At 50.4% G+C, this 19,207-nt stretch overlaps 1 protein-coding gene across 1 annotated transcript; it reads left to right on the forward strand.

Moving 5' to 3' along the window:
• The first annotated feature begins 26 nt into the window (after window positions 1–26).
• HSPB8 (heat shock protein family B (small) member 8) lies at window positions 27–18,366 on the forward strand. Its single transcript, XM_029049763.2, has 3 exons — window positions 27–997; window positions 14,687–14,750; window positions 17,979–18,366. Exons 1-3 carry the CDS (start codon window positions 619–621, stop codon window positions 18,136–18,138), a joined length of 603 nt encoding a protein of 200 aa, XP_028905596.1. The 5' UTR covers window positions 27–618; the 3' UTR covers window positions 18,139–18,366.
• The last annotated feature ends 841 nt before the right edge of the window (window positions 18,367–19,207 follow it).

Raw genomic sequence — 19,207 nt, forward strand, 5'->3', positions numbered from 1 at the left:
GGGAGAGAGGGAGAGGAGAGAGAAAGAGAGTCAGAAAGAGGGGGACAGCTAGAAAAAGGGAGGGGAGAGAGGAGAAAGAGAATATCTATTCAGGAAGGCATTCTAAACTTGGAGGCCCAGACCCTGCCCTTCTGGGAGAGCGGAGAGCTGGCTGTTTATTCCCTGGAGGATTCTCTCGGAGTGTTTCACCGGCTCGAAAATACTCCGCTGACAGGCAGAAGTTGCAAAACCGGGGCGCCGGCCTCCCAGGGCGTATAAATAGAAGCGGCCCTGCCCAGCCCAGCCCAGTCCAGCCCAGCCCTGCCCAGCCCAGCCCTGCCCAGCTCTGCCCAGCCCTGCCCAGCCCTGCCAGGGAGAAGTTTCTGGGCTGTGAGAGAGCTGCTCTGTATTTAGGAGGAGCTCAGCCGGGAGGAGAAGCTCGGACAGCAGAAGGCCTGGTCAGCGTCCGGGCCCGGTGACATCGGATCCCCTTTCCCCGGGGAGAGAGGGAGCCGAGCCTGTCCTTGGATCTCAGGGCTCCCGGAGTGGAGTGGCGGCTTCGGGGGACCCCAGCTGACCCTCCCCCGACCCTCTCGGATCCCTCGGGGGGACCCCCCCCCCCACCCACCCCTACTACCCATGGCCGACGGGCCAGGGCCCTTCTCCTGCCACTACCCCGGCCGTCTCCGCAGGGACCCTTTCCGGGAGTCACCGTTGTCCAGCCGCCTCCTGGACGACGACTTCGGGCTGACCCCCTTCCCCGGGGACCTGACGGCCGCCTGGCCCGACTGGGCCCGGCCCCGGCTGACCTCGGCCTGGCCCGGCCCGCTGAGGAGCAGCCTGGGCCGGGGGCCTCCGCTGGCCCCGCCGGGCTACGGGGGTCGTTACGAAGGACCGGCCGAAGGCCGAAGCCCGCCAGCCTGGCCCGGGGAGCCCTGGAAAGTCTGTGTCAACGTGCACAGCTTCAAGCCCGAAGAGCTGGCCGTCAAGACCAAGGATGGCTTCGTCGAGGTGTCTGGTGAGTCCCCCCGGGGAGCTGGGGATGATTAGGATAATGTTTGTTAAGCACTTACTATGTGCTAGGCACTGTACCGAGCACTGGGGGGTGAGGGTATACGAGCCAGTCAGGTGGGACACAGTCCCTGTCCCACGTGGGGCTCACTGTCTCCATCCCCATTTAACAAAGGAGGGAACTGAGGCCCAGAGAAGTGACCTGCCCAAGGTCACACAGCAGACAAGTGGCAGAGCGGGGATTATTAATAATAATAATAATAATAATAATATTACTTATGGTACTTATTAAGCACTTACTGTGTGCCAAGCACTGTTCTAAGCACTGGGATAGATACAAGGTAATCAGACTGTGACCTCGTTATGGGGCAGGGATTATCTCTATCTGTTGCCGAATTGTCCATTCCAAGCGCTTAGTACAGTGCACTGCACACAGTAAGCGCTCAATAAATACTACTGAGTGAGGTTGCTCCACATGGGGCTGACAGTCTTAATCCCCATTTTACCGATGAGGTAACTGAGGCCCAGAGAAGTGAAATGGCTTGCCCAAGGTCACACACCAGATAAGTGCCGGAGTCGGGATTAGAACCCATGTCCTCTGACTCCCAAGCCCGTGCCCTTTCCACAAAGCCACGCTGCTTCTCTAAGATTAGAACCCACGACTTTCTGACACAGTCTCTGCCCACCTAGGACTCACAGTCTCCACCCCCCTAGTAAGTGCTTAATAAATACCATTAAAAAAAAAAAAGTGACTGACCCAAGGTGGCACAGCAGACAAGTGGCGGAGGTGGGATTTGAACCCACATCCTCTGACTCCCAGGCCTAGGCTCTATCTAATAGGCCACGCTGGGATTTTTTTACCACATGGGGTGGGAGGGAGACCGACGTTTGCTTAGACCTTAATAATGGTGGCATTTGTTAAGCGCTTACTATGTAGCAAGCCCTGGGGTAGCCAATACAGAAATAAATGGTAATAAATACCACTGACTGATTAGAAGACACACAAGTCAGATCCAGTCCCTGCCCCTGCCCCACACGGGGCTAAAGTCTAAGGGGGAGAGTAAACAGAAATATCAAGCCTAATATCAATCGACAGTATTTATTGAGCGCTTACTATGTGCACAGTGCTGTTCTGGGCACTTGGGAAAGTAACAATATAATAGGGTTGGTAGACGTATTCTCTGCCCAGCATCAGTTTACAGTCTACAAGGGGAGGCAGAGGTTGAAATTAATTACAGATATGAGAAATACAGATGAGGTCACTGAGGCACAGAGTAGTTAAGTGACTCACCCATGGTCACATGGCAGACAAGCAGCAGAGCTGAGGTAGAACCCAGGTCTCCTGAATCCCGGGCCTCTGCTCTTAACAATAATAATAATGATATTTGTTAAACACTTACTATGTGCCAAGCACTGTTCTAAGCACTGGAGTAGAGACCAGATTATTAGGTTGGATGCAGTCCCTGTCCCACATGGGGCTCACCGTCTTAATCCCCATTTTAGGGATGAGGAAACTGAGGCACCAGGCCACACTGCTTTTTCAATCTGTTTGGAACTTAAATCTTCCCTGTCCCAACGGATCCTTGCTGAGGCCGGGCAGGAGTTAGAGATAAAATTCCCTTACAGGGGCAGAGTGTCAGCGGACCATTACAAAGACCTCAGGAATTTCACTTGCTCCTGGCAAACTCTACATTGTCCATAATCCCCGCTCCCACCCATCCCCGCTCCTAAACACAGACATCCTCTCCCCGCCCTCCTCCCAACCACCACCACTCCCCACACCCTTGCCGGGGCGGGGATGTCTGGGACCTAGCAGGAGAGGGATGGGTGGGCTTCTCATGCCCTCCTTAGACTCAATCTCATCCTCAGCCTGAACCTTCTGCTGCCCAAAGCAAAATGGAGGCTTGTCATCTGAGGGGAGACTGGAAAGAGATGGCACTGGGAAAGAAAAGATGAAATGCAAGGAGATTAAATTAGGAACTCTATGGGAACGGGAGACGGAACGCAAAGACAAAGGATGAGGTTAGCAACGAGAAGATTCGAAGGAACCAAATGACAGCCTTCCCCCTCCCACCCCGCCCCATCGCCGCTCTTTTATTTTATTTCTGATCATTCGTTCATTTAGCATCTTTTGCGCTAACCGTGATGGAGTAAACGCCCCGGCTGGGAGCGGATACCAGACTCTGAGCACGTCCATAAAAATTCAATTGTGCTTCCCCGGCAATTAATGTAGCATTAAGAAGGAAATGGTACCAGAAAAACATAAAAGGGCCTGGAGAGCGCAGGATAACGATTAGCGTCACAGCACAGACTCCGGTGGAGCCGGCGGGCTGGTCCAGGCAAGTCCCAGGGAGGAGACGAGGCGCCATCATGGCAGAAGGAAAGAACTCAGAGGCCTAGAGGCAGATGGGGAGGGAAGGAGGGTTGTTTGTTGTTGTTGTTTTTTTTAAATGGCATTCGCTAAGCACTTATTTGGGGCCAGACACTGAACTAAGCACTGGGGAAGTGACAAGGTTCACATCCCGCAGATTTTAATCCCCGTTTTACAGATGAGGTACTTGAGGCTCAGGGAATAATAATGTTGGTATTTGTTAATCGCTTACTCGGTGCCAAGCACTGTTCTAAGCACTGGGGGAGATACAGGGTAATCAGGTTGTCCCACGTGGGGCTCGCACACTTTTAATCCCCATTTTACAGAGGAGGGAACTGAGGCACAGAGAAGTTAAGTGACTCGCCCACAGTCACACAGCTGACAAGTGGCAGAGCCGGGAGTCGAACTCATGACCTCTGACTCCGAAGCCCAGGCTCTTTCCACTGAGCCGCGCTGATTCTCAAGTGAAGTGAGTTGTCCAAGGACACACAGCAGGCAAGAGGCAGAGCCAGAATTAAAACCCAGGTCCTCGGACTCCCATCCACCAGGCCGTGCTGGTGGTCCAGAGGGAAATTACTGAGGCAGGGGTGAGGGTGGGGGTGGTCCCTTAAGTTTGCCTCTGAGACTGTAACCTCGTTGTGGGCAGGGAATAGGTAGCCACCTTAGCGCTTAGTACAGGGCCTAGCATACAGTAAGTGCTTAACTAATTCCACTGTTATTTTTTATTACTATTGTAAATCACCACTATTGTTAAATTGTACTCTCCCAACCACTGCACACAGTGAGCGCTCAATAAATACGATTGATTTCTGGATTGAATGAGAGTTCTGCAGGCCAATTTCCTCCCTCCACCCCCGTCTGTGAGTTGGTCAGAGACGAGTGGCTGAAAGGGGATGTGGGAGGTGAGGAGAGGAGAGAAAAACGCCAATTTCTTTGCGAGAAGGGGAAGGAGATGAGGTTTAGTAGCTAGGCGACTGAGCCCCAGCTCTGTTCTCGTCTTGCTTCGTTCAGCAAGTCCATCACCGAGGGTATTTTTTGAGCGCTTACTGTGTGCAGTGCACTGTACTAAGCGTTTGGGAGAGTACAGTTCAACAGAGATAAGTGACATCCTCTCGGACTCACGCGTAAATGAGAGCTGTTTGCCTCCTTGCCCCCGGCCTGAGGAGGAAGCCGAGCGAGCTCTTAGAAAGAACGGCTCTGGGGAAAAGCAAGAGGGAGGTGTTGACGGAGAGTGGTGGGGTGGGAGGTGTGGGGAAAGCAGGGTAGCCTAGTGGAAAGAGCGCAGGCCTGGAAGTCAGAGGACCTGGGTTCGAATTCAGATTCTAAGGGAGGCAGCACGGCCTTGTGGATAGAGCACGGGCCTGGGAGTCAGAACGACCTGGGTCCTTTCATTCATTCATTCGATTGTATTTACTGAGCGTTACTCTATGCAGAACACTTGGAAAGTACAATTCGGCAACAAATAGAGACAATCCCTGCCCAACAATGGGCTCACAGACTAGACGGAGGGAGACAGACACAAAACGCAACAAGTAGATAAGCATCAATAGCATCAATATAAATAAACAGAATTATAGATATATATATATATCACTAATAAAATAAATAGAATAATAAATATGTATATCTATACACCAGGGCTGTGGGGCAGGGATGGGGGTAGAGCACAGGGAGGGAGTCGGGGCGATGGGGAGGGGAGGAGGAGCAGAGGAAAAGGGGGGGTCAGTCTGGGAAGACCTCCTGGAGGAGGTGAGCACTCAGTAGGGCATGGAAGGGGGGAAGTGTGCTAGTTTGGCGGATGTGAGGAGGGAGGGCATTCCAGGTCACAGGTAAGACTTGGGCCTGGTAACCCTGGCTTCACCACTTGTCTATTGTGTGACCTTGGACAAGTCATTTTACTTCTCTGGGCCTCAGTTCCCTCATCTGTAAAATGTTTCCATATTCATTCATTCAATTATATTTATTGAGCGCTTACTAAGTGCAGAGCACTGCACTAAGTACTTGATGGGACAGGGACTGTGTCCAACTTGATTAGCTTATATCTACCCCAGCATTTCGAATAGTGAAGACAGTAAGCACTTAACAAATACCATCATTATTATGGAGAAGCAGCGTGGCCCAGTGGCAAGAATCCGGGCTTGGGAGTCAGAGGTCATGGCTTCAAATCCCGGCTCTGCCGCTTGTCAGCTGTGTGACTGTGGGCGAATCATTTCACTTCTCTGTGCCTCAGTTACCTCATCTGTAAAATGGGGATTAATTGTGAGCCTCACATGGGACAACCTGATACTCTTCATGCCAACTTTCAAACCAATTCTCGATTCCCGTCTTTATCCAGAACCCAAGATTCTAATAAAATCCTACGGGATGGAGCCACAGTTTAGTTTACAGCAGAATCTGGGCACTGATGTTTGCTGCTTCTTGGTCATTTGGAATGAAATTGTGGATGATCTTGAAATCCCACCCGGCCCCTCTGGTTTTCCTCTCCCTGCCTCTTTCCTTTCCTCCCTTCCTCCTCCTCTCCTTCCTCTATCAGATCTCCCTTTCCTGGGAGCTGAGGCTTGCAGGCAGAACGAGATGCGTTCTTTTCCTCCGTATATTGGACTCAGCCTGTGAACACTAAGGCTACTCAGAACTGCATGCCTTACAAAAATATAATAATATTTGGGGGATTTGTCGAGCACTCACTATGTGCCAACCACTGTACTAAGCGATAGCGTAGATACAAGTTAATCAGGTCCAACATGAGGCTCAGGCTAATTGGGAGGGAGAACGTTTTACAGAGTAGGGAAATGAGGAACAGAGAACTTAAGTGACTGGACCAAGGTCATGCAGCATGTACATGGCAGAGCCAGGATTAATAATAATAATAATAATAATGTTGGTATTTGTTAAGTGCTTACTATGTACAGAGCACTGTTCTAAGCGCTGGGGTAGATACGGGGTAATCAGGTTGTCCCACTGAGGCTAACAGGCTTAATCCCCATTTTGCAGATGAGGTAACTGAGGCAAAGAGAAGTGAAGAGACTTGCCCACAGTCACACAGCTGACAAGTGGCAGAGCCGGAAAACGAACCATGACCTCTGACTCCCAAGCCTGGGCTCTTTCCACCGAGTCACGCTACTTCTCGAGTGGTAGAGCCAGGTTTAGAACCCAGATCCTCTGACTCCCAGCCTGGGCTCTATCCACTAACCCACGCTGCTTCTAGCTTTTGGGCTAGAAATCCTGACTTGTTTATCCAAGAACTTTAACAAGATGTGAGAGGGGTTTTTTTTATTTTTAGGGTTTTTTTTGTTGTTTTGTTTTGGTATTTGTTAAGCACATATTATGTGCCAGGCACTTTACTAAGCACCGCAGTAGAGACAAGCACATCAGGTTCTCGGACACAGTCCCTGTCCCAAGTAGGGCCGTCGATGTTAATCCCCATTTTTCAGATGAGGTCACTGAGGCCCAGAGGAGTGAAGTCACTTGCCCAAGGTCACACAAGCAGACAAGTGGCAGAGCTGGGGTATCCTCTGACTCCCAGGCCCGGGCTCTACCCCCATATAACCACAGGGTGAGGAGTCTAGAGGAAGGAAGGAAGTGTGGGAAGATTCAAGATGAAGGATGGGAGAAAAGTGAGGGACAGAAACAAAACCGAAGAAAAGGGGAGAGGGACAGGGTAAAGATTAGACCACGTTTGGCTTCCCCCACACCGCAAAGCAAGTTCCGTTCTCTCCTGCCCACCTGAGATGCCCCTCTGGCCCCGCAAAGGCCAACACCCAGCTGCTCTCTCCGCTTCTAAAATGGGGATTGAGGCTGTGAGCTCCATGAGGGACAGGGACCGTATTGAACCAGATTTGCTTCTACCCATATGAAGCACTTAACAGATACTATAGTTACCATTATTTAATAATGATTGTATTTGTTAAGCTCTTACTATGTTGCAAACATGGTTCTAAGCGCTGGGGTAGATACAAGGTAATCCGGTTGCCCCACGTGGGGCTCACAGTCTTCATCCCCATATTAACAATAATAATAACGTTGGTCTTTGTTAAGCACTTACTATGTGCCGAGCACTGTTCTAAGCGCTGGGGTAGATACAGGGTAATCAGGTTGTCCCATGTGGGGCTCACAGTCTTCATCCCCATATTAACAATAATAATAACGTTGGTCTTTGTTAAGCACTTACTATGTGCCGAGCACTGTTCTAAGCGCTGGGGTAGATACAGGGTAATCAGGTTGTCCCATGTGGGGCTCACAGTCTTCATCCCCATATTAATAATAATAATAACGTTGGTCTTTGTTAAGCACTTACTATGTGCCGAGCACTGTTCTAAGCACTGGGGTAGATACAGGGTAATCAGGTTGTCCCATGTGGGGCTCACAGTCTTCATCCCCATATTAATAATAATAATAACGTTGGTCTTTGTTAAGCACTTACTATGTGCCGAGCACTGTTCTAAGCGCTGGGGTAGATACAGGGTAATCAGGTTGTCCCATGTGGGGCTCACAGTCTTCATCCCCATATTAATAATAATAATAACGTTGGTCTTTGTTAAGCACTTACTATGTGCCGAGCACTGTTCTAAGCGCTGGGGTAGATACAGGGTAATCAGGTTGTCCCATGTGGGGCTCACACACTTTTAATCCCCATTTTACAGATGAGGTAACTGAGGCACCGAGAAGTGAAGTGACTTGCCCAAAGTCACACAGCTGACCAGTGCCAGAGCCGGGATTAGAATCCATGACCTCCGACACCCAGGCCCGTGCTCTTTCCACTAAGCCAAGCTGCTTCTCGATTGATTTATTTATTATCATTGTTATTATTATTATAACAATGGTACTTGTTACAGCGTTTAGAGTGCTTAGCCCTACTACAGCACCAAGCACTGTATTAAGCGCCCTGGTAGATACAAGATCATCAGGTCAGACACAATCCATGGTCCACATGAGGCTTGCGGGCCGACGGTGAGAGAGAACGGCTATCGAATCCCTGTTTTACAGATAGTAATAATAATTATGGTATTTGTCAAGCGTATACTTTGTGCCAGGCACTGTTCTAAGCGCTGGGGTTGATTCAAGCGAAGAGGGTTGGATGCGGTCTCTGTCCCACGTGGGGCTCACAGACTCAATCCCCATTTTACAGATGAGGGAAGGGGAGCACAGAGAAGCGAAGTGACTTGCCCAAGGTCAGACAGCAGACACGTGGCGGAGCTGGGATTAGAACCCATGTCCTCTGACTCCCAGTCCCAGGTTCTAGCCATTAGGCCGTGCCGCTTGTCTAATCGGAGTCGAGTGAAACGTTCCCTGCCCACAGCGAGCTTCCAGTCTAGAGGGGGAGATGGACGTGAATAGAAATAAATAAATACAGATATGGACGCAAGTGCTGTGGGGCTGAGGGAGGGGGGATAAAGGGTGCAAATCCCAAACAGGTGCGGCGAGGCTGGTGGGGGGGAGGGTCACTGTTCCATTCATTCTTTCAATCGTATTTATCGAGTGCTTACTTCATGCAGAGCACTGTACTAAGCGCTGGGGAAAACATAATACAACAACTGAGCAGCCGCACGGCTTAATGGATAGAGCCCGGGACCTGGGAATCCACCACTTGTCTGCTGTGTGACCTCGGACAAGTCACTTCACTTCTCTGGGCCTCAGTTCCCTCATCTGCGGGATTGAGGCTCTGAGTCCCAACCCAGCGCTTAGTACAGATGTTCTTCCCCTTGACGCTGTTTAGTGCCATTGTTCTTGTCTGTCCGTCTCCCCCGATTAGACCGTAAGCCCGTCAAACGGCAGGGACTGTCTCTATCTGTTGCCGACTTGTTCATCCCAAGCGCTTAGTACAGTGCTCTGCACATAGTAAGCGCTCAATAAATACTATTGAATGAATGAATGAATACAGTGACTGGCACATAGTAAGCGCTGAACAAATACCATAATTATCATTATCGTTATTATTAACAATTAGAAGACGCATTCTCTGACCTCAACGAACTTATAGGCAAGAGGGGGAGACAGACAAGGATAGAAATAAAGAAATGGGAGATGTGGACGTAAATGGCGTGGGGCTGGGAGGGGGGATGAAGAAAGGGAGCGAGTCGGGCCGACGCGGAAGGGAGTGGGAGAGGGAATGGGATCCCAGTGGCAGGGCAGGGGACGGGGATCATGTTGGGGTAGGATCTCGCCCCATTCCCCGTTTCTTCGGCCCGACTGGGCCCCGTGCCGAGGCTTGTCGGCTTACTCGCTGGCAGCTGCCATCCAGACGCCAACCAAAGCCACTGCGGCACCTAGAAAATGCCAGATCAAAGCATTGGCTGGCACCGGCCTCGCGGGCCCCTCAGACGGCGGCCTCGCCCGCAAACGGGTTTGCCCAGCCCGAATGCCATTCACGTCATTAGGCCGGTGGGAGTGGGATATCCAGCTGGTAGGTCCGGTCCAACGCCAACCCCTTTTCTTGAAGCAGCGTGGCCTACTGGAAAGAGGCCGGGCAGCAGAAGGATTTGGGTTCTAATCCCGGCTTCGCCGCTTGTCTGCTGTATGACTTTGGACAAGTCATTTGCTGAAGAAGCAGCATGGCATAGTGGACGGGGCACAGGGCTGGGAGTGAGAAGGTCATGGGCTCTAATCCCGCTTCGCCACTTGTCTGCTCTATGACCTTGGACAAGTCACTTGCTGAAGAAGCAGCGTGGAGTAGTGGACAGGACATTGATTGGTCTGGGAGTCAGAAGGTAATGGGTTCTAATCCCGGCTCTGCCACTTGTCTGCTGTGTCATCTTGGGCAAGTCACTTCACTTCCCTGGGCCTCAGTTACCTCATCTGTAAAATGGGGATTGAGACTTTCTCCAACTTGATTTGCTTGTATCCATCCAACGCTTAATCCAGTGTCTGTCACATAGTAAGTGTTTAACAAATACCGTTATTATTATTATTATTACTTGACTTCTCTGAGCCTCATTCATTCTCATTCAATCATATCTATTGAGTGCTTACTGTGTGCAGAGCACTGTACCTGGAAACCTTTGTTTCCTCATCTGTAAAATTGGGGATAAGATCCTGATAAGATCCTTCTTCTCCTTTCCTCTTACCTTCTGAGAGTGTGTGCCCCTTAATGGGTGAGGCTGTGTCCGATCCGATTATCTTGTATATGTCCCAGCACTTAGCGCAGTGCTTGATGCATAGTAAGCCCCTGACAAATACTGTGATTATTATTGAGAAGCAACGTGGCTCAGTGGAAAGAGCCCGGGCTTGGGAGTCAGAGGTCGTGGGTTCTAATCCCAGCTCCGCCACTTAATAATAACAATGTTGGTATTTGTTAAGCACTTACTATGTGCAGAGCACTGTTCTAAGACTGGGGTAGATACAGGGTAATCGGGTCGTCCCACGTGAGGCTCACAGTTAATTCCCGTTTTACAGATGAGGGAACTGAGGCCTAGAGAAGTTAAGTAACTTGCCCACAGTCACACAGCTGACAGGTGGCAGATTTGGGATTCGAACCCAAGACCTCTGACTCCCAAGCCCGGGCTCTTTCCATTGAGCCATGCTGCACTTGTCAGCTATGTAACTTTGGGCAAATCACTTCACTTCTCTATGCCTCAGTTACCTCATCTGTAAAATGGGGATCAAGACTGTGAGCCCCAGGTGGGACACTGTGATAACCTTGTACGCCCCCAGCGATTAGAAAAGTGCTTGGCACATAGTAAGCGCTTAACAAATTTTTTTTTTTATTATTGTTTTATCTGACCCAGTTGCCAACTCCACTGGAGGAATGAGGGCCTTTGGTCGTTATGGGCAGGGAATGTGTCTGCTCTATTTTTCTATTGTCCTCTCCCAAGCGCTTAGTACAGTGTTCTGACAAAATAAGGGTTCAATAAATACGACTGACTGACTGACAACATTCTCTCCAACTAGGAGGGGGCAAAGCCCCTCTTTCACTTTTACAGCTTCAGGGGCTAGACCCAATCTCTCTTCCTATGATTTATGGGTGAAAAGACCACCCCCCCCATTTGGGCTCCCCCCTCAACCTCTCACCCTTTCCCCCTTTGCCAGTTTCCCAGTTTCGCCCCACCTTACCACATGAAAAGAAACAGTGTGGCCTAGTGGATAGACCCCGGGCCTGGTTCTAATCCCGGCCCCGCCGCTTGTCTGCTGTGTGACTTTGGATAAGTCACATCGTTCCTCTGTGCCTCAGCTTCCTCATCTGTAAAATGGGGGTGAAGACTGTGAGCCCCATGTGGGACGGGGACTGTATCCAAACCGATTAGCTTGTATCTACCCCAGTGCTTAGAACGGGGCTTGGCACATACTAAGCGCTCAACAACTACTATCACCGTTATTAAATGAAAAGCTGCACCTGTGAGGTTGGAGAGGGCAGCTCAGAGCAGACTTAGCGAATCGGGTTTCCACTGCCGATTCCTTCAGTGCCAGGGCAGGAGAAGGGATGGGGTGGAGAGGGGTGACCTGCCACCTGGCAGCGGACTACCCCTGGCTGGCAATGCCAACCAATCGCCCCTGGGCCCGGAGCAGGAGCACCAATGGCAGCCTGATGTCTGGGGCCGCTAGTATTGTCGCCAGGGGAGAAAATCGCTCTGGGCATTTGTCCCGGCCAGAGTTTCCAGCATTCCCTCCCCGCCACGCCTGTTTATGCTCGGTGGCATTTCGGTGCAGGTGGCATCTCGGCTGCCCACGTTCGGGCTTCTCCTCCCACGGCAGGGAATATGTCACCACCTGTCTGTCCCTCGGTGGCCACCCAGGAAGGGGGGAGGGGAGGCCCAGCATAATCACATGGACCTCCCCAGCCACTGCCCGTCTGCCACATTGCCAAATCTGCTGTGCTGCCTCCTCCTCCTCCTCCTCCTCTTTCTCCTCCTCCTCTTTTTCCTTTTCTTCCTCCTCCTCCTCCTCATTCTCCTCTTTTTCCTCTTCTTTCTCCTACTCGTTTTCCTCCTCCTCCTCCTCCTCTTTTTCCTCTTCTTTCTCCTACTCTTTTTCCTCCTTCTCTTCCTCCTCCTCCTTCTCTTCCTCCTCCTCCTCCTTCTCCTTTTTTTCCTCTTCTTTCTCCTCCTCTTTTTCCTCTTCTTTCTCCTCTTTTTCCTTCCTCTTTCTCCTCTTTTTCCTCCTCTTCCTCCTTCTCTTGCTCTTCGTCCTTCCCCTCTTCCTCTTTCTCTTCCTCCTCCTCCTAATCTTCCTCTTTCTCCTCGTCCTGCTCCTCCTCAACTCCCCCCACCCCCCACTTTGGTTCTCCTCCACCTCTCCCACGGCCCCAGAGATAGCATCTTGTTCAGGAAGCTAAGTCCTCTCCTCTAGAATTCCCCTCAGGGCTTGTCACCCCACCTCCCAACAGCTGTTAGAGAAAATCTCTCCTCAGAGCTTGGAGGTTATTACCGCCCCTTCTGATCTTCCCAGCCCTGGTGGAGTTTCCCCCTTTTCCTCTCCTGACCATTTCTCCTTCCCCTGACACCCAGAAGCCCCCCAAAATAGTCATTCCTCAAAAGACCACCTCCCAAGACCTGGGCAGGATTGGGCCAACTTCAAAGATCCTTTCTCATCCCTCATCAGGCAGCCTAACCCCGACAGCTGCCTCCTAGCTTAGCCCCTCTATTTTTTTTTAAATGGCATCTGTTTAATGCTTACTATGTGCCAAGCACTGTACTAAATGCTGGGATAGACACTAGCTAATCAGATTGGACATAGGATTCACAGTGTTAATCCCAATTTACAGATGAGGGAATTGAAGGACAAAGAAGTGAAGTGACTTGCCCTAGGTCACACAGCAGACAATAATAATAACTGTGGTATTCATTAAGTGCTGACTATATGTCAAGTACTGTACTCAGCACTGAGGTGGATACAAGCCAATCAGGTTGGACACAGTCCCACATGGGGCTCACGATCTTAATCCCTATTTTACACATGAGGTAACTGAGGCACAGGGAAGTGAAGTGACTTGGCCAAAGTAAAATGTAAAATGGGGATTAAAAACCTGTTCTCCTTCCTACTTAGACTGTGCAGGTCTGTGTGGGACAGGGACTGTGTCCAGCCTAATTAATATCTACCTACCCCAACCCTTAGAACAGTGTTTAATAATGTTGGTATTTGTTAAGTGCTTACTATGTGCAGAGCACTGTTCTAAGCACTGGGGTAGATACAGGGTAATCAGGTTGTCCCATGTGAGGCTCACAGTTAATCCCCATTTTCCAGATGAGGTGACTGAGGCCCAGAGAAGTTAAGGGACTTGCCCACAGTCACACAGCTGTTAAGTGGCAGAGCTGGGATTTGAACCCATGACCTCTGACTCCCAAGCCCAGGCTCTTTCCACTGAGCCACGCTGCTTCAGTGCTTAACAAATACTTTTTTTAAAAAAAAAAAAGGTACAAGGGTCAATGTAAGGTGGGAAAGGTTCTTTTACTGGCTCACACAGCACCTGAACTAAATTAGAAGGAGGAAAGTTCTTAGCAAACAAAGGGGTAAATCTTCAGAGTAGATGATAAGATCAGGGTATCTTGTCCCCTCAGGAGGTTGTGAAGGTTGAAAATACCAGCAGATAGTTGAAAATACCAGCAGGTTTGACCGGGGTACAAGGGTTTAAATAAATTCATGGTGGAAATGTCTTTGGTGGGTTACTACTACTACTAATAATTGTGGTATTTGTTAAGCACTTACTATGTGCCAGTCACTGCTCTAAGCACTGGGGGAGATGCATGCAAATCGGATTGGACACAGTCCCCATCCCACATGGGGCTCACAGTCTTCATCCCCTTTTGACTGTTGAGGTAATTGAGACACAGAGAAGCGAAGTGACTTGCCCAAAATCACACAGCAGACGAGTGGAGGAGCCGGAATTAGAACGTGGGTCCTTCTGACTCCCAAGGCCCTGCTCTATCCACTAGGCCATGCTGCTTCTTAAATGATTGGAAAGTTGGAGAGGTAGAATGTCAAGATGAGCTGGCATCCCTTGGTTTCTCCAAAGACCTGTTGCTTCAGTCAGAGACAACCCTGGGCCGGTTGGGTTATTTGTCTGATCCAGGAATGGCATTCCTGGTGGTCTTAGGTTCACTGATGGGCCTTAGTATCCCTGATATGATTGACTGGCTGACTGACTGCTAAGCAACTGGTGTACCTCGACGGGAACAAGGATGTAGTTTTGTTTCAGAGCTGCTCCTGTGTGACTGTGATTTCGATAAGGACCACGTTTCCCTCATCAAAAGCACCTCAGTGTGTTCCTCGATTTAGGTTCTCAGAGGAAAGCGGGTGATGGATAAGGTCTTCTCTGATCCTCAGAGTCACCCTGGGAGGGTTCAGTAGGAGGATCAATTGAGGGCATGATTGATAGGCTCTTTCCTTTCTCTGCAGGTAAACACGAAGAGAAACAACAAGAAGGCGGGATTGTCTCCAAGAACTTCACAAAGAAAATCCAGTGAGAATCCTCTCCTCTGCATTGCCGGGGTCACTCCGGGAGGGCCTCCTGGCCCAAGCCCCCTGATTGAGGAATTCGCCAGGCCCTGCGAGACTTCCCCTTCCGGATTAAGCAGCTTCTCAAGAGGGGCTGGTTAGGGAATGTACCTCAGCTCTCTGGGGTGGACACAGAGGGAGGGAAACATAAAATCCATCCTCGCTTCTGAGGAGCAGATGACTCAATGAGTCACTTGCACCTGGGGGATGGATGGACTGCTGTTTTTGGTGAGGGAGGAGAGAGAGGAAAGAAATGGAGTAGGATTGGAAAAGCATACGAATTTATAAAACCTAAAAGCCCAAAACTAACCCTTTTCCAAAAGCCAGATGGTGGAACTCCTGCTTCATTTCCCTACTGAGGACTTATTATTCATAATGATAATGATAATAATGGTATTTGTTAAGTGTTTACTATATACTAAGCACTGGGGCAGGTAGATACAAAATAATCAGATTGGACACAGTCTCTGTCCCACATGGGACTCACAGTCTTCATCCCCACTTTACAGATGTGGGAACTCAGGCACAGAGAAGTGAAGTGATTTGCCCAAGGTCACACGGCAGACATGTGGCGGAGTCGAACACCGCCACATGCTACTCGATAAGCAGGATTTTGGGGTCAACTCCACTCGGGAAATCCAGACACACTGAGGATCAAGGAATCTAGCGTACCCCTCTCCGTCAGGGAACTAAAATGGGAGGCAGAGTCAGGGCCAGAAGGACAGTCCGGCCCAGAGAGAGAGGCACAGGGAGAGAGAGAACATTGCAGAGAGACAAAACAGAGAGGCAGAAAGAGGGGGGTGAGGAGAGATAAACACCGTGAGGGCCTTTTCAGCCCTTGTACGGGCAATCCAAAGAGGTTCCTGAATTGCGTTCCTGGCTGGGATGCGGCCTCGGTCAGGTCGGCGGCTAGGGCGGAAAGGGAGTTTTCTGCAGGGAGTGGGGGAGAGGGGTGAGGGGAGGAAATGGGATGAGGCTAAATTTTCCCCCTGGAGTTCGTATCTGAATTCCTCTGGATTGCAGGAGACTGTAGAGGAAGGATTTGGGGGTCCTGGATGTGAAGGTGCTGAGATTTGGGGTCCCTGTTTCAAATATAGCCCAGAGTCCACAGGTACAAATCCCAGACCACCCCTCAGGCCCTTCAGGGATCTGTGGCTCCTCAGATGGAACCCCCACCGGGACGTAATTGGGGATTGTCATCATTCATTCATTCATTCCATTGTATTTTTATCGAGGTGTTACCCTGTGTAAAGCATTGTGCTAAGCGCTTGGGAGAGTACAATATAACAATAAACAGACACATTCCCTGCCCACAGTGAGCTCACAGTCTAGATGGGGAGACAGACATTGATATACATGAGTAATAAAAAATAATTTTTAATCCATAATAACAATAAATCCTAAGTTCATTCGATAATATTTACTGAGCGCTTACTATGTGCAGAGCACTGTATTAAGTGTTTGGAATGTACAATTCGGCAACAGATAGGACAATCCCAGCCCAATGGCGGGCTCACACTCTAATCGGGGGAGACAGATGGACAAAAACAAGGCAACATAATCACGATAAATAGAATCAAGAGGAAGACACCTCATTAACAAAATAAATAGGGAAATAAAAATATATACAAATATATACAAATGAGCACAGTGCTGAGGAGAGGGGAAGTGAGAGGGGGAGGAGCAGAGGGAAAGGGGGCTTAGCTGAGGGGAGGTGAAGGGGGAAAGGGGGAGAAAGCAGAGGGCGGAAGGGGAGCAGAGAGGGAGCAGAGGGAGCAGAGGGAAAAGGGGTAGCTCAGTCTGGGAAGGCCTTTTGGAGGAGGTGAGCTCTTTTCATTGTGTTTCTCAGGAGCACTGCAGGACTCAGGGATGGGCAGAGGAGTGCCCTCCCCATTCAGCTGGCAGCTCCTCTTTTGTTGCAGAACTGGGGGCCGGGTGGGAGGGAGAAGACCTAGGAGATTAACACTGCTGAGAATCCCTGTGAATCAAAGGAATTCTCCTTTCTCCCTTAGACCGTGAATTCCTGGTGGGCAGGGAATGTGTCTGTTATATTGTTCTATCGAACTCTCCCAAGCGTTTAATGCAGTGCTCCGCACACAGAAAGCACGCGATGAATACCATTGATTGATTAGGTGAATAATGATGATGTTTGTTAAGCACTTACTATGTGTCAAGCACTGTTCTAAGGGCTGGGGTAGACACAAGCTAATCAGGTTGGACACAATCCCTGTCCCACATGGGGCTCACTGTCCTTGTCCCTATTTTACAGATGAGATAGTAATAATAATCGTGGTACCTGTTAAGCACTTACTATGTGCCAAGCATTGTTCTAAGTGCTGGGGTAGATATAAAGTAATCAGGTTGGACACAGTCCCTGTTCCACGTTGGGCTCACAGTTTGAATCCCCATTTTTTACAGACGAGGTAACTGAGCAAAGGTCACACAACAGACAAGTCATGAGCCGGTTTTAGAACCCATGACCTTCTGACTCCGAAGCCCATGCTCTATCCACTAGGCCATATAGGTTGCAAACTTTGCGCTGGAATGAAAACCCCCAAGAAATGAAGGGGGACTGAAAAGGAGGCAGAAAGGAATATAAGTCAATAGAGCACAGCAGTGGGGTGGATACAAGCAAATGGGGTTGAACGCCGTCCCTCTCCCACGTGGGACTCACCGTCTCAGGGAAGCAGCGTGGCTTAGTGGAAAGAGCCTGGACTTCGGAGTCAGAGGTCATGGGTTCGACTCCCGGCTCTGCCCCTTGTCAGCTGTGTGACTGTGGGCAAGTCACTTCACTTCTATGGTCCTCAGTTCCCTCATCTGTAAAATAGGGATTAACTGTGAGCCTCACGTGGGACAACCTGATTACCCTGTATCTCCCCCAGCACTTAGAACAGTGCTCGGCACGTAGTAAGCGCTTAACAAATACCAACATATATATACTGTGTGCCAGACACTGCACTAAGCCCCGGTGTGGATACGAGCAAATCGGATTGGACTCCCTCCCTGTCCCACGTGGGGCTCACCATCTCAATCCCCATTTTCCACATGAGGAAATTGAGGCTCAGAGAAGTAAAGTGACAAGTGGCGGGAGCGGGAATTAGAACCCACCACCTTCTGACTCCCAGGCCCGGCCTCTCGCCACTACGCCGTGCTGCTTCACAGGATCCTCTTAACTCTGAGTTTCTCCCGTCAGGCTTCCCGCCGAGGTGGACCCAGTGACGGTGTTTGCCAGCCTATCTCCGGAGGGGCTGCTGATCATCGAAGCCCCCCAGGTGCCACCCTATTACCAGTTCGGAGACGGCGGCTTCGGCGGCGAGCTTCCGGTCGGAGGCCAAGAAACCACCTGTGCCTGAACGCCCCCATCCTGACTGCCCCACCTACCCACCCTCCCTGCCTCTCTCTGCCCCCTCAATCCCCTCGCCCTGGGCAGGTTCCGATTCCGGCTACGATCACGGTAGCTTAAAGGAAGTCAATGCAGAACGTGGGATCTTTTATTTCCAAACCTAAGGGGGAGTGGGGAGGACCCCTTCTTCCCCTCCCCCCATCACATCCTTTAATAATAACAATAATAATAATAATAATTGTGGTATTTGTTAAGTGCTTACTATGTGCCAGACACTGTATTAAGCCTTGGTGTGGATACAAGCAAATGGGATTGGACACCGTCCCTGTGCCACGTGGGGCTCACCGTCTCAATCCCCATTTTCCACATGAGGAAATTGAGGCTCAGAGAAGTGAAGTGACTTGCCTGTGGTCACACAGCGGACAAAGGGAGGAGCCGGGGTTAGAACCCATTCCCTTCTGACTCCAAGGCCCGGGCTCCATCCACTACGCCATGCTGCTTCTCTTTTGCCTCAGGGGACGGTCAAGGAAATGCGGTCTCCCGCTTCTCTCCGCGGGTCTAGCTCAGTGGAGAGAAAGTCTCCCAGTTCTGAGCTACCCCGTTGAGCAGATCAAGAAATTTCCGGGGCAGAAATCTAACCAGAGAGTAGTGTTTCGACGACAACCTCTAGTTGCCACATGCCTCTTTCTGCCCCCTGCCTCTCTCCCTCGGTGACATACTTCAGCACCCCTAAGATCTCCTGAAGGGCAGACAAGTTCTGATGCTGCCCATCGGGATGTCAGACGCAGCCGAGAGGGTACCAGCCTCTGGAAGTAGGGGTGTCTGTGGATCAAGCCACTGGGCCGGGGTTTTAGCCTTCTTTGGAAACTCACTTATTTTCCCATCCCTATTTTTCTCCCCACCCCTCCTTTTCCAAATCTGGATTGTCACGGAAGCAGTCGCTTCTCCCCCACGTAGACCCCATAGCGTGGAGTCTGGCCCCCTGACAGGCTGGAGGTCAGAACCGGGGGCCTCGAGCCATCGGAAAATGGTGGGAAGGGGCTGTCTGTCGTTGGGGTGCCGTTGTGTTGTGTTGTGTT

This window comes from Ornithorhynchus anatinus, chromosome 2, assembly GCF_004115215.2.
Source record: "Ornithorhynchus anatinus isolate Pmale09 chromosome 2, mOrnAna1.pri.v4, whole genome shotgun sequence".
NCBI classification, from domain to species: Eukaryota; Metazoa; Chordata; class Mammalia; order Monotremata; family Ornithorhynchidae; genus Ornithorhynchus; species Ornithorhynchus anatinus.

Coding starts and splice junctions, on each gene's coding strand:
- HSPB8 (XM_029049763.2), top strand. CDS start 619: ATGGCCGACGGGCCAGGGCCCTTCTCCTGCCACTACCCCGGCCGTCTC. Junction 998..14,686: donor TGGCTTCGTCGAGGTGTCTG/GTGAGTCCCCCC, acceptor CTTTCTCTGCAG/GTAAACACGAAGAGAAACAA. Junction 14,751..17,978: donor AACTTCACAAAGAAAATCCA/GTGAGAATCCTC, acceptor TTCTCCCGTCAG/GCTTCCCGCCGAGGTGGACC.